The sequence below is a fragment of the Rissa tridactyla genome, chromosome 1 (assembly GCF_028500815.1).
Source record: "Rissa tridactyla isolate bRisTri1 chromosome 1, bRisTri1.patW.cur.20221130, whole genome shotgun sequence".
In the NCBI taxonomy this organism is placed as follows: domain Eukaryota; kingdom Metazoa; phylum Chordata; class Aves; order Charadriiformes; family Laridae; genus Rissa; species Rissa tridactyla.
The window spans coordinates 218932820-218947486 of record NC_071466.1 but is presented as its reverse complement, the minus strand read 5'-3'; the positions used below and the strand labels follow the sequence as shown (position 1 = coordinate 218947486).

The 14667-nt window shown below is 59.4% G+C and overlaps 1 protein-coding gene across 4 annotated transcripts in view; it reads left to right on the top strand.

The window, feature by feature from the left end:
- SHANK3 (SH3 and multiple ankyrin repeat domains 3) overlaps positions 1-14667 on the top strand; it is a 383847-nt gene that overhangs the window by 352246 nt on the left and 16934 nt on the right. For all 4 annotated transcript variants that reach the window (XM_054200170.1, XM_054200186.1, XM_054200177.1 and 1 more), the window contains one exon: positions 1992-4317. In XM_054200170.1, coding sequence (XP_054056145.1) covers positions 1992-4317 — 2326 coding nt within the window. The remainder of the gene's footprint in view (positions 1-1991; positions 4318-14667) is intronic.

The following is a 14667-nucleotide window of genomic DNA, read 5'->3' as shown; positions in this document are numbered from 1 at the left end:
TAGCTGTAGAAGCAGCTATGTAATAAAACAAAACCTAATACCCATGCCTTGAATACATTTGGATTATCTAACTGTCCCCTTCAGCCCTTCCTTCACTTGAAATACTTTGCTTTTAACACACTAAAAGATCTTCACGGCAGGGACTGTGAGCTACTGGGGCTTGTGGAAGCCCCAGAAGGTAGACCAGGGGCTAGCACACCTGCAGCTGCTCATGCTCGGCAGCCGAGGCTTTGCAAGGCCAGGGACCGCTGGTAGCCACTGTCTCCTCTGGCCTGGCAGCCACTCGTTGCAGGTCAGGAAATTCAAGAAAGGCGAACCGGCTTTCCAGTTTTATTTCCTGAAATAGCTCTGTACTCGACACAGTCGTACCTGTCTGCAGGATGGTCGGCACATCCCTAAGACAAGCCCTAGTGACGCTCAGCCATGTTCTGTAACGCTCTGGGCACGCTAACACAGCTCAGTGCTGCATACATTTCCTTGTTTCAGCTCCTGGCCATTCCCAGGTGAGAAGCAGAAATAAGCATAAAGGCATGACTTCTTTTTTCTGGCTCTTTATGCTGTTAAAACACGACGGTGTCTGTACTGAATCAAACCGTGGCTCCATCTAGTGCAGGATTCTGTCTTAAGCATTGCTTTTAAGCAGATGCCCAGGGGAGAGTGAAAACAGGGCAAGGATGTATTTCTCCTGAATACTCCCCCAGGCAGCTACTGTCTTCAGTTCAGAGGTTTCTGTGCACACAATAGCCCACAAAAAGTGCATCCTCTGTGGCTTTGCCCAGTCGCTCTTTGAACTTGTTTTGTGCTTCCACTTCATTACGCTGCCTTGGTATTAAAAATCCCCAAACTGCGTTCAGCAGAAATAGCGTGGCTTTGAACGCAGTGATGGTCGGAGCAGTATGATGAGATGGACAGTTCAATGCTCACTGGCCAAAATACTCCCTTTTTCCCCCAGCAGGCCCTGCATCTGCAGGCAGTTGGTGAAATTGCTCATGTGAGGCAAGGCGCGGCTGCCAGAGCACTTTGAATGCTGGTGGACGTTACAGAAAAAGCATTAGCGCCAAACACGCAGGTGGTCACCAAGCTGCTGTGCCAGGGCCTGGCGTTCTGCCACCCTCAGCGTTCTCTCAAGAGCAGTTTGAAACCTTGAAAACAGCTGAACTGTGGCTGAAAAGCAGGAGGTTTGGCAAGTGAGCGGCGAGGGGCCGGCTCCTGCGGAGGGCTGGGGCAGGCGAGGCCGGCTAACGGGCAGCCAGGCAAGTACTTGCACTGTACTTGCTCTAGTAGTCGATTTTCCTTCCTAATAGGGAAGGGAATTCTCCCTCCTGTTTTTGCCTTCACTTAGCCAGATTCTCATACGCTTTCACCGAGCGTTACAAGTACCTGAAAAAGCTCCCCTGTGCACCCAGGTAGTGAGTTAAGCGTAAGAATGGCAGAATCTGGCTTCCGTGGGTACTTCCTGAAATACATAACTGAAGTTTCTGCTAGACCCTGCTTCGGAATTCAGTCTGGCACGTTGGAGCATATGTAACCCCTCGGGGGGAAGGGGGGTGTGACACGAGAAGAGCGAGGGGGAGAGTGCGAGGAGCCGCGCATGGGAGACGCGGCGTTTGCTGCGAGCGGCACAACCTGGTTGCTCCCAGCTGTCTCACACGTCGGGTGTCGGGGGGTTGGATCGAGCGGGCGCTCAGTGCTGTCAGTGTTGCGTTCAGCCTGGTTGGAAAGTGTTGAGCACAACTGTCTGATGGATTTAAAACAACGTGAGACGTTGTGGGAGCCTGCGGCCGCCCTTCCCTGCCAAGGGAACATGAGCAATGGGCCAAACTGTGAACGCTTGCACCAGGCGAAGAAAAGATGAAGTGGAAAGTCACCTCAGAAAGAAAGTGGGGTGAGGGGGAAGAAAGGGATGTCATATATCCAATTTGCAGCGACTGTCACGCTCTGGATTCTCTAGAGGCTTCCTCCCTGACTTCACTGTTCTTCTTGTTTTCCAGGCGAAGACGAGAAACTTGCTGCTTCTTTGCTAGATGGGAAGTTTCCCCGGAGCACATCCATGCAAGACACCGTTAGGGAAGGACATGGGATTCCACCACCACCTCAAACAGCCCCACCGCCACCTCCTTCTCCATATTACTTTGACACAGGCCCCCCTCCATCCTTCTCGCCACCTCCACCCCCAGGAAGAGCTTACGATACCATAAGATCAAGCTTTAAGCCAAGCCTGGAGGCTAAACTCCATGGACTCCCACAGGTCATCAGCGCAGCTGAGATGTACGATCAGGCGAGGACTTCCATTCCCTACCCTGAAAGGCAGAAGAGGGCCCGATCCATGATAATCCTACAGGATTCCTCTCATCTTCCCGTGGAGCCAACAGAGATCCCCCGGCCTGGCCCATCTGCAACCCCTCCAGAGAAGCTGAAGAGGAAGGGGAGAGTGATTGACAACCCTTATGCCAACATGGGTCAGTTCAACGTCAGCCTGTTTGCTCCCACCAAGCCACAGAGGAAGAAGAGTCCTCTTGTTAAGCAGTTACAAGTGGAGGATGCGCAGGAGAGAGCAACACTGTCCATCACCGGAGGCTTTACGAGGGAGCCCTCTCCCACCCGCAGGAGCCATCGCCTGAGTGGAGTGGAGTATCAGCACCACGCCGGCATTGCTCAGGTCGAAGCCACAAGCATCCCCTTCGCCACTGCCATCGCTGGAGTCATGAAGGACAGAGACCGTCGTCTGGATGAGAGGCGGAAATCCACTGTCTTCCTCTCGGTTGGGGCCATTGAAGGAAGCCCCCCCAGCAGCGACATGCCATCCTTGCAGCAGTCCAGGTCTATCGATGAGCGGTTGTTAGGAAGCCGAGATGTACTACTGCCTTCCCCTGTCTCAGCTTTAAAGCCATTAATTAGCAGCTCATCCTCAACGTTCATCCACCCCCTAACTGGAAAGCCCTTGGATCCGAACTCGCCACTGGCGCTTGCGCTGGCCGCAAGGGAACGGGCCCTCTCAACTCAAGTCCCATCCCGGTCGCCCACCCCGATCCACAGCCCAGACTCTGACAGAGCAGCACCCCTGTTTGTGGACATCCAAACCAAAGAACCAGAGAGGGGGGAGTTGGAGAGCTTGGTGTCCCCTGCGTACTCGCCCGGAGGCAAAGGGGCCATCGGAACAGACTCTGGGACTTTGGCCCCTACTAAGAGCCAGTGGGGGACTCCGTCCACACTGAGAAAAGAAACTGAGGCAAGAGCAGAAACACCTGGGAAGGAGGAGAAAAAACAGGAAGACAAGAAGTCCATGATTATTAGCATAGTGGATACGTCGCAGCAGAAGACTGCTGGCCTCATCATGGTTCACGCCACAAGTAATGGCCAAGACGAGATAGGACTTGAGATAAAAGAGGAGAAACCAGCTGTCCCTGAAGCATGCACGGAGCCGGCAGAGTCCCCCAAAGCAGAGACCCAGCCCAGTCCCGTGGGAAAGCCTCCGGTCAGTCCAGCCTCTGACAAGACGTTGGGACAAGGGAGCTCGGAGGAGGAGGTGGAGCCCTACACGGTTACCCTCCCACCAGCTCAGTTGTCTTCAAGCGACGAAGAGACCAGGGAGGAGCTGGCCAAGATAGGGCTGGTGCCTCCACCAGATGAGTTTGCAAACGGGGTACTGGTCACCACCCCTGGCACACCAGTCAGCCACCTGGCTACGCCTAGCACGCCATCCATACCAGCGGCAGCAGTAGCACCTTCTACCACTGGCGGAACACCCTCAGGGAAGCCCTCTGATGCCCCCGTAGCCCCAGAGTCTGCTGCAGACTCGGGAGTGGAAGAGGTGGACACCAGAAGTTCAAGTGACCATCACCTGGAGACCACAAGCACCATCTCTACGGTCTCCAGCATGTCTACGTTGTCCTCAGAAAGCGGGGAGCCTACTGACACATACACTTCCTTTGCGGATGGACAAACTTTTATACTCGAGAAGCCACCAGTGCCTCCAAAGCCAAAACTCAAGTCCCAGCTCAGCAAGGGGCCAGTTACTTTCAGGGACCCACTTTTGAAGCAGTCTTCGGACAGCGAGCTCATCTCCCAGCAACATGCGGCCACTCTGGCATCAGCCAGCATTGGCCGGCCACGCTACCTCTTTCAGAGAAGGTCCAAGCTATGGGGGGACCCCATGGAGAGCAGGCCGATCCATGGGGCTGACGATGACAAGCCAACTGTGATCAGTGAGCTAAGTTCCCGACTACAGCAACTGAATAAGGATACACGATCACTGGGGGAGGAACCGGCCGGGTCCACGTTAGATCCCGGGAAGAAGTCACCGGTGGTCGCGGCACGGTAAGACGCTGGTGGCTGGCTCGGGGAGGGGCGGGCGCGGGGGTTAGGCACCCGGGGACGGGGAGGCGCGTAATGAGTGTAACTGTGCCGAGTAGCCCAGGGCGCTCTGAGGGGCATTTCAGAGATGTCAGGACTTCTCAGCTGCACGGGGAGAGACGATGCTGAGACATGCTTTCCAGAAGTTGGTGTGATTTGTTCATGGCTCCTCTCTACGCCCCGCACACGTAGCGAGCTCGCACTGTTGCTTTGTCCCTTTAACTTGCCTTCCTGTTGTTTCATGTTCCTCCTCTGTCTCGATGCTGTTGTTGAGCTGCTGTATTTACTCGTGGGTTTCACTTCTGAATGTTTGCTGCTGAACAGTTAATAACAATGTGTGTTTCTCTAGTGCTTCTCATTTCAAAGGATCTCCAAATGTTGTCAGACTACGTGTTAGAGCCCTGCTCAGTCCCTGCTGAGCGGGCGCCGTCACCAGGGTGCTCTGTGACAGCCCTTAGAAAGGACACGGCAGCACCGCCCCGACCGTTGTTGGTTCCTGGAGCGAGCCAGCCCTGGTGCCGCGCCGGCGGTGCTCTGGCAGGCACAGGGGGGTCTCAGGGGTGGCTCCGGGCAGGGGGTGCAGCCGGGTGTCCCTCCCCTGGGCACTCACGGTGGCCGGGTCCTGCTGAGCGCTGGGTCGCTCACGTCTCCGGCGCGTTGGCTGCTGGCCCCGAGGTATCTACACAGCACCTAAGGGCGGTAGATCCTCTCACCCCTTGTTCTCCTCCTCCATGCAGACCCGCGCGGAGCCCAGCCAGCCCAGGAGGTCTGAAAGGTGACAGCAGAGGGACCCCAGGACACGCAGGAGCCTCTTTCTCTTAAAGTCCTACTCGGGTTCCCTCACGGCACTCGGGAGACACCGGTTCCCTCTCCCACACCGGAGCTGTGACCCTCACGCTCCCCGAGTGGCTGGGACCTGTCCATGTCCCTCACGCTGCCCGGCGTCTCCTCTGTGCCAGGCCACCCACCGACCTGCCGGCACCAGCCTTGGTTCTGACCTGCTGCCCCATGGCAGCAGCGGCCCCTTTGCCCCGACAGCCCCACCTAACTGTAAAACTAAACTAAACCAAAAAACTCTAAATTAGAGCCCGAGATTTGAGGGCGAACCCTTACAAGGCTTTGAAAGTTAAAGTTACAGCAGGAAGCGACCCAAGATCTCCGGTCTCGCTCTGCTCTCTCAGGATACAGCCGCAGTAAGCAGGTCCCACCGCTGCCACCAGCGGGGGCTTGCTGGGGGCCAGTTCAGCAGGGAGCTCTGAGCTAAGGGGAGGCCTTCTTTTGGAAAGCTTTTTCCAACCAGGTCATCCCAGTGATGATAGGTTACAAGTCCTCATGGTGCTAGCACAGCTGGTGACGTTCCGAGCTGTGGCACAGGGGACAAAGTGTCCCGTCCTGACCTGTCCCCAGGGAGCGCTGGTGTAGCTCCTCCTCAGGTCTCCCTGCCGGCGCCGGGGTTGGCAGTGCCGGCCTGGCTGCACGGGTCACCCACCTATCCATAGGTACCAAACTTGTAGTTACAACCACAGTGGGGTACAAAATCTCTGGATCTCTGGTCTCTCTGGATTTGACCCCAGATGCACGTGATGGCCATTCCCTGGCGACCAGTGTCTCCCACCTGGTCCCTTCCCCCTGCACTGCGCAGTTGGGAGCCACGGGGTCCTGTGCTGAATGCTCGTAGTTTAATTGCATTTGGGGACCCTTGTGAAATCAGGCACGCCATGCCTCGTTTCCCTGAAAAGTGCTGACCGTGCCTGTCTCCAGTGACACGAGGGAACGTGGACGTTACCAACTTTTAATGGTGACCAGGCATGGCATCTCCGAGAGCTCACCCCTGCCAGGCATCGGCCCCGACCTGATTCCTGCCCCGGCCCCCCCTCGCCCGGGGGTGGTGGAGGGGCTGCTGGGTCTCCTGCCTTCACCCCCTTGGCGTCCCAGAGCCAGCGGCAAGAAGCCCCCTGACTCCTGGCGGTGTCAGACCGCAGCCCCCGCTGCCTGTCCTCTCCTCCCCTGGCCTCCCGTGGCCATCGCAATCACCACCGACCTGCTCTTCCCCGTGCAGCCTCCCAGCAGATGTACCCCCAGGTTTCTAGGGGACACCCCTCTCCATCCTCTGCCTCTCTTTAACCCCTCCTGTCCTCCACCGCTGCTTCTCCTGGTTCCTGTGCTTCAGCAGGCAGCGTGCTCCCCTCGCCCCGTCTCTCCCAGCAGCAGCAGACGCTGCCTGAGCTCCTGCACCTCGCCTTCCATAGAGACCCCGTCCTCCTGGTCCGTGCTCCCCTCACCCACCCTGACACCCCGTGTGTGGCACCTCCAGCAGTCCTGCAGAGTTAAACCCTCCCATTCCTTTTTCTGAAAGTCATGGCCTTTCATCTCTGAAATTTTTGTGCGCCCAGTTGCTGTCAAAGACTTGAAATATTTCCCAGGAAGTCAGCTGTAAATAGAATATTTAATGATGTCAGCCACTCTCCTTCATTGTGAAAATTCTTCTCTTTTATGAAACTGCTGTAAATTCAGAAAATAATGTAAAGAGCAGTTAGATAAGCTTAGAGGACCGATTTCGGGACACGTTTTCCAGTCTCTCCTGAGAATGGCAGTGTTACCCAAACCTGCCACAACAGCCACCCTTGAACGTGGCGGCGCTGCCGAGGAGGAGCGAGGTGGGACCGTGCCGGTGCAATGCCACTGCCGGCCCTGGAGCATCCCCTCTGGGGCTGAAGGGTGCTGGGTCCCTCTGGCCAGGCGGGGGGAAAGCCCGGGTGATGCTGCAGCCAGGGCCCCTTCCCGCCCCTCCACGGCGCGGCTGCGGCACTGAGGGCTGGGCCCCGACGCGTGCTGCAGCTTCCTCTGTCATTCGTACATTTAGCTCTGCTCCAGAAAGGGTTGTGCCCCAACCTGAAGCTCTTCCCTAGAGCCAGAGGTGTCCTGGAGTCCCGCAGGACGTGAGGAGGACGAGGTGCCCCTGCAGGAGCCACCCTCGAGCCGCCGGTGGCCCTCCATGGCTCCGGGGGCTGCTGAAGCAGGCGGAGCGGCTCGCCGGTGGCGGCTCGTTCCATTGCTGGAGGTTCTTTCTAAACACATTAAGTTCTGAATTTACAGTAGTTCCATCTAAGAGCGGGCAACTTCTCTCTGCACGCGGTGGCTGTAGCACAGGCCCTGGTGCGTTTCTCTTGCAGAGGTCTGTGAGGGTCCTGGCTGGGGACCCCAGGAACAGAAGACACAAACCGCTCTCTCCATAACTAACTCTGGCTGTATCTCCTTCCAAGACGGTCTTCCGCGGGAGGACGTTTGACAAGAGGGACTGAGAAAGAGGCCAAGAGATACTGAGAGTGAGAACATCAGGTCAGAGTTAAGGCAGTCGATAGAGACGATATTTATTCCGTCCTCCCCGCCCCTGGGCCCTGTGCGAGCGGCCGGGGCCGAGCGTGGCGCGGGGAGCTCTGCGGTGCCCGTGCCCCGCGTGCTGTGCCCGCTGGCTGCCACACGGCCTTCTGCACAGCCCTCCCCAGGACGCCGTAGTTCGGCGGTGACAGTGGCAGCAGAGCAGTGACAGCTCCCATTCGTGCTGTCCCGTGGGAGTAAGCGATGACCCTTGAGCTGGGGACACACGACCTGTGCCCGCGGGGAGCCGCTCTGACGGTTCCCTTGCCGTAGCGTGGCTCTGAAGGCTGACGTGAGGCCAGCAGCGGCTACCTTCGTGTTTAACATGAACGGGATCCTTGAAGATCCGATGTCCCAGCCCGCGGTAGCCTTTGCTAAGCTGCGCGGCAGGAGAGTGACCAGACGTCCCGGGGTCCCTCTGGCTTGACCGTCCCGGCCGCCCCCGGACGGAGCTGATGCCGCAGCAGATGCCGTGCGAGGACCCGCAGCTCAGAGCTGAGCGCTGAAATGGATTCATTGTGTGACATCCATTACCACAATAAAGCTGACGCTAACTAAGAGGTGTACGTTTCTGATTAGCGATGCAGTGAGTCACAGCTAGCGCTGCGAATGCCAGCCGCAGAGCTGCAGTGGTGGCAGGGGCTGAACTCACGCGCTTCAGGGTGACTCACGCGTTAAATGTGCAGCGTTAACCCCTGTGTTGAGATGGCATTCCTGTGCAGTGTCCCCTTGTCCTGTGACTGGCCGTGGCCATCCAGCCTCATCAGGCTCGTGTCATTCCTCATTGCGCATGGTCACGCTCCGATCCCGACCTACCACCTCTGCGGACGGGGCTGGTGCGATGCCCATCGGCCTCCCCTGGAGCTGAACGTGGCTCACGGGGGCTCAAGCCAGAAGCATCTGAAGTGTCACCACGGTTCCTGTTGGGGCTCCAGCTAATGCAGACGAGAACCTGGGTTAGAGGGGGCTTTGCAAAGGGGGTTTGTTTGTTTGTTTGTTTGCTTGTTTGTTTATCTTTAAGCAACAGCCGAACATGCCAAATGTATCATGTGAAGCAGAATTTCAGATGCAAAACTGAGTTTTTCAGGTGCTGTTCTGGAAACCCACAACTGCTTTGTATTTCTACAGATCTGAAAGAGAGAGAGAAGAAAAATAAGCCCTTTAGGCATTTAGCTCCTAGGGTAAAGCTACCTCTTTCTATATAAACTCATCAATTAATTCTGTTTCAGTTAAATGGTGTAACATTTCTGGTGCAAGCTTTCAGCCGCTGCAGATACAACCCCCTGTTTCCTTGTAGGCTTTTTGTCTCTCCATGGTGTCTAAACTCCTGCACAAAGCAGAGCTGAGCTTCCTTTCCACGGTCCAGGGGATTGTCCGTAGGGAGCTGACGAAAAGCCTGGAGATGAGGCCAGCTGAGCTCTGCGCTGCTCAGCGCCTTCCCGAGAGGGAGCCTGGGGCATACAGGGAGTGACTTGTTATTTTGAGGTCTGGGGAGGAGGTGGCCGTCCAGCTGAGCAGAGAGCCCTGCGCAGGGTGCCGGCAGGACCTGCGGTGTGCCGGGAGGCTGGAGCCCCCGGGCAGGCGGCAGCAGCACCCTTCGGTGACGCCAGGCCAGGTGTCCCCACAGCCCTGCCTGGAACTGCCAGGCTGCTGGCGGCCACAAAGCCTGCAGAGAGGCAAGTCCCAGCTGGTGGTCGCAGCAACGTGCTGCCCTGCGAGCCCTGAGCCCCCCCCGAGCCCCCGGCCTTGCCTCACGTGCCACGGAGGAGGAAGGCAAACCTGCAGCCCCGTGACGGGAGCTGGGCAGGGCTCCATCCTGCTTCCCTGCGGCAGCGGGGCTTAAAGATGCTTAATGCATCTCTGGAGGTAACTAAAAATGCATCCCTCGCTCCGTGGGCTCCCCGTCCCACGGGAGGGGGCTTCTGCTCCTGGAGGCGTGCCGCAGCGGGGCCACCGGCACTGCGGCGGGGGCTCCCGGGCGGCGCGGGGCTCGCCATGCGTCCTGCGGGCATGCAGTGCATGCGGTGCCGTCAGCGCAGTGCCGGAGGATGCTCTTCCCTCCCGGTTGCCATGGCATTTTCCCAGCGTTCACCGCAGGATGTCAGGCTGAGGATGGGGCGCTCCCCGGCCCCGTCCACCTCTGCGGCTTTCCCCCGTAGACCTGCCTCCCTCGCGGGGAGCGGGGCAGCACAGCCGGGCAGAGATCAGCCCGTGGAGGTTGGGTGTCTGCAAAAGCGAAGAGCTGCTAGAGGGTGCTGGGAAAGTGTAGCGATGGAGAGAGCACCCACCCACCGCAGGGCAGCGCTGCCCTCGCTCCGAGGGGGCGCCCGTCTGACACCAGCTCAGTGCGTCCTGCCACTGGTGGCCCGGGGGGCAGGGGGGGTGTCTGTTTTTGATGTGGACGGTCATTGCCTACAAGGAGACAGGGGCTTTGTGGGTAGCAGGTCTCAGCATGTGTCCGTGTCACAGCAAGCACAGCTGGCTTCACCTCATCCCGTCACTAACATCTACTAATCACAGCTCATCCACGCATCCCCCCCAGTGAGTAGAAGAGCAAACCGGGACCCTGCCTCACGCGCGTCCAGAGCCAGGCTTGGGAGGAGCAGGGAGGGCTCGCCTGGACCTCGCTGAGAGGAGCCCTGGGTCCCACCAAGACTCTCTCAGTGCCCACGTGGCCCGAAGGAGAGAGGGGTTCAGGCCTGCAGGGCTCACTCGGTGCCGAGTGTGGCTCCGGGAAGGTCCCACCGTGCGCTTGTTTCATCCCTGAGCACAGGAGAGGAGCTGAGAGGGCTGCTCCTTTCAGGGCTGCAGTGCGCTAGCAGAGGATGTCACAGAAAAGGGGGGATTCCTTTTGTATGGGGAAATACCAAGGGACCCATTCAAATCTCAGCATTTTTGTCAGCAAACGGGAGGCAAAGCACCGCGCGGAGAGAGGCCCGTGTGCGCCCGCGGAGCGGTTCTGCCGGCAGTCTGCCACCGTGCACGGAGTCTCCGGTGAGAGCTTAGGAAGAGATTGGCTCGGAGAGTCCCAGGGGCAGCACATAAGGAGATGAAATCTCCTATGGATACTAGCCCTAAATTTCCTTTTCCTACAAAGAGGAGATCAGAGGAGGAGAAAGCAGGAGATGTAAGGTTCAGTTAAGACAAAAGCAGCTCTTATGCCCGTAACACTCTGACCCTGCCAGAAACTTGTAAATGTTCACTGACATCGGGGTCTGCTCCCGATTCCCCCTGTCCCTCCATGGGCACAGGCAGGCCAGAGCTCCTGGCCGAAGGACTCGCAGCCCAGCTGCAGCCCCACCTGCAAAATTGCCCAAGAAAAGCCATCGCTGAGGCTGAGCAGGAGAGCGTTCAGAGTGGGTTTAGGAGTCCTCTTGCTCTTCTACATCACTCCTCCAGCGTAGCAGGTTGGTCACCGTGACGCAGCTGGGACACCGGCCCTGGAGGTGCCTGGCGTTCCCCAGGGGATAACCACGCGTCCCTCGGCCGGCCCTGGGGCTGCCCAGTGCCTCGGCTGCGCAGCGCTGGGCTGGGCCCGCGCTGAACGAGTGTGGTCTTCACCTGGCCCGCTCTTGGTGACCCGCAGCAGGTGGCTGGTGGGGCTTTCCACCTGCAGAACCCTGTTCGGCCAAGCAAACCCCGCTCCCCATGGGGCGGCCATGCTCTGCGCACCGCTCCCGGCTGTTTCTTCCCCTTCTGCGTGCAGCCACGTCACCTGCAGAAAAGGGCTAACGGTCTGAATGAGAACAGTGGCCATTTGACGTTGGTAGCCACCGTGCCAAACCCAGGCATGGCCGACGCCTGGCGCAGCACTGCAGACCGGGGAGACGGGCGTCCCTGCTGGGAGGAGGGGGCCGTGTCACCTGGGTGAGACGGGGCCTCCTGCTCCCCCCCGATGGCCACAGCTGAGGGGTTCTGCGCTGCACGAGGAGCTTTAGGAAGCTCAGTAGAGCAGCCCAGCGCGCGGGCGAGGAGCTGCGAGGTGTCCTCCTGCTCACCGCAGAGCAAACGTCAGGCTTTCCCCCGACCTCAGCAAGGGATGCCGGCAAACTTCCTGCCGGCAGGACTGTGATTATCCCCTCTGGGAAACGCTAACTCACTGGCAAGGCCCTGATCGTGTTCCACTGACCTGTAGCTGTAGCTGTTACGCTCACAATCATAAAAGCAAAGCACTTAACACAGCTGCCGGGTGAAGTCAGAAAAGATGTTGAACTGTATTTGCCGCTCTTTCTTGTTCTTGCTGTGGGGCATTTTTCTCATGCATATGTTGTTTCCTCCCCCTCCCTCCTCTGCCCTTCCCCAGTCCCCGTCCTGTCCCTCCCCGTTCCCCCCCGACACCGTCCTCCCTCTCCCCCCAGCACTCTCCAATCCTTCAGGCTTTGGCTGTCGAATTCATGCGATTATGAATGTCCCATTTCCCGTAGTAAACACACAAATGGAAGCTCAACTGCTGCGGAACGTCCCGACCTTCACTGGCCCCAACAGCCCTGTGTCGGCCATTCCCTGGGTGCCCCTTCCCCGGGGTCGGGAGCAGCCGGAGCCCCGTGTCGGCCATTCCCTGGGTGCCCCTTCCCCAGGGCTGCCCGGGGCTCAGCCCCCGGCCCCAGACGGTTCTGCCGTCCCCACCGCGGGGCACCGTGGGCCGTGTCACCGCAGCCCCACACCCACGTGGCACGGGGGGTGCCCGGCCATGCTCCCGCTGTGCCACTCGGCCTCAGCCCCGTGACGAAGTCCGTTCGCTCTTCTCCGTCTTGTTGCCGGCCCGGACCGGAGCTAACATTCTCTCTCATTGCCTCTCTTCCTGCTCTCCATCTGCATGTCCGCGCTGCTCTGTCTAGAACCGCCTCTGGCCTCCGGAGGGTGGGCGAGTTGTGTAAGTGAGCATGTTCTCATCCCATAGCAGACTCACCTCCTCTCCCCGCTCCCGTCCCGCTCCCCGCTCTCCCGGCTGGCCCAGAGCGGGCAGTGGTGCTCGCTCTGGCATGTGAGTGTGTCCCCCCCGTCCCCGTGTGCCCGGTAGCATGTCCGTGTCCCTGTGCTGTGATATCTGTGCTGCTGCTCGTAGGTGACGACTGAGGAAATTCCCTCGGGCTTCCATGGGATTCCCACCGTGGCCCGGAGGAGACTCTGTGCCCCGGTGCGGCTGTCTGGGGGGGGGACGGGGACGGGGACACCCAGCAAGGGCTGCACAGGGGCAGGGTCCCCTTGGCGAAACTCAGCCCCATGGGGAGGGACCCCATCACGGGTGGGGAGGGACCCAGCGAGGGTGAGGAGGGACCCCGTAGTGAAAGAGAGGGACCCCAGTAAGGGTGAGGAGGGATCCCATCATGGGTGGGGAGGACCCTGGCATGGGTGGGGAGCCTGAGCCAGCTGCCGCCCCAAGCAGCAACGTCCCCTTTCTGAGCCCCAGCAGCCCTCCCCGTGTAATCGATGCACCAGGCTTGCCCTTCCCTGCAGGTTCGGGACTTCCCAGTCGCAGTGTGTCCCTCGGTCACCGTCTGGAGCAAAACTCCCGCCAGGCAGAGGAGGCGGCACCTTGGGCTCTTGCTGTGCTGGGATCGTGCAGCCGTCGCAGGCTGGGGTTCAGCTGCCCGGTGGGGAGGGGAGCCTGGAAGAGACCAGAGCACCCCGCTGCCTTCCAGCAGGCACCCCAGGGCTGCGGGACCTCCAGCCTGGTGACCCACAGCAGGTGTCGTGTGGTGTCCCCGGGGGAGTCACTGTTGACACAAACTTAAAGCACGGCTAAGTGTTTGCCTGAGACAGCTGTAGGAAAATCAGGGTACAGAAAACCGACCCCCGCCTTCTCCCAAACCAGTTAATGACTGCCACTGGAGGAGCCCTTGCTGAGAGATCCTTGGCCATGTCCCCAGCAGTTCTCAGTGTCCGTGCTGCCAGAGCTCCTTGGCCCATGACCCCAGCAGGTCTCAGTGTCCGTGCTGCCAGAGCTCCTTGGCCCATGACCCCAGCAGGTCTCAGTGTCCGTGCTGCCAGAGCTCCTTGGCCATGTCCCCAGCAGGTCTCAGTGTCCTTGCTGCCAGAGCTCCTTGGCCATGACCCCAGCAGGTCTCAGTGTCCGTGCTGCCAGAGCTCCTTGGCCCATGTCCCCAGCAGGTCTCAGTGTCCGTGCTGCCAGAGCTCCTTGGCCCATGACCCCAGCAGGTCTCAGTGTCCGTGCTGCCAGAGCTCCTTGGCCATGTCCCCAGCAGGTCTCAGTGTCCGTGCTGCCAGAGCTCCTTGGCCATGACCCCAGCAGGTCTCAGTGTCCGTGCTGCCAGAGCTCCTTGGCCCATGACCCCAGCAGGTCTCAGTGTCCGTGCTGCCAGAGCTCCTTGGCCCATGACCCCAGCAGGTCTCAGTGTCCGTGCTGCCAGAGCTCCTTGGCCCATGTCCCCAGCAGGTCTCAGTGTCCTTGCTGGCAGAGCTCCTTGGCCATGTCCCCAGCAGGTCTCAGTGTCCTTGCTGGCAGAGCTCCTTGGCCATGACCCCAGCAGGTCTCAGTGTCCGTGCTGGCAGAGCTCCTTGGCCATGTCCCCAGCAGGTCTCAGTGTCCTTGCTGGCAGAGCTCCTTGGCCATGACCCCAGCAGGTCTCAGTGTCCTTGCTGGCAGAGCTCCTTGGCCATGTCCCCAGCAGGTCTCCGTTGCTACCAGAGCTGCTGGAATGCCTTGGCCAGCCCGTGGCTGATGAGCTGTGGGCATTCACCGGGCTGGAGCAGGCAGTGAGACCCCGAGAGAGGCCATTCCCGTCCACGGGGGGTCACTTGGGCGAGTGGCAGGATCCCCGTCCCTCGCCAGGAGGTGACCAGTGGGTGGGTGCTGGGGGGTTGGAGCTGTGGCACGTGCCCCTGGTCCAGGTGCCCACCAGGCGAATTTCCCCAGAGTGCATGGCCAGCTGCGTGGTCTTGGTTGTGCTTCTTCCGTGTCTGTCTGTCTGTCCT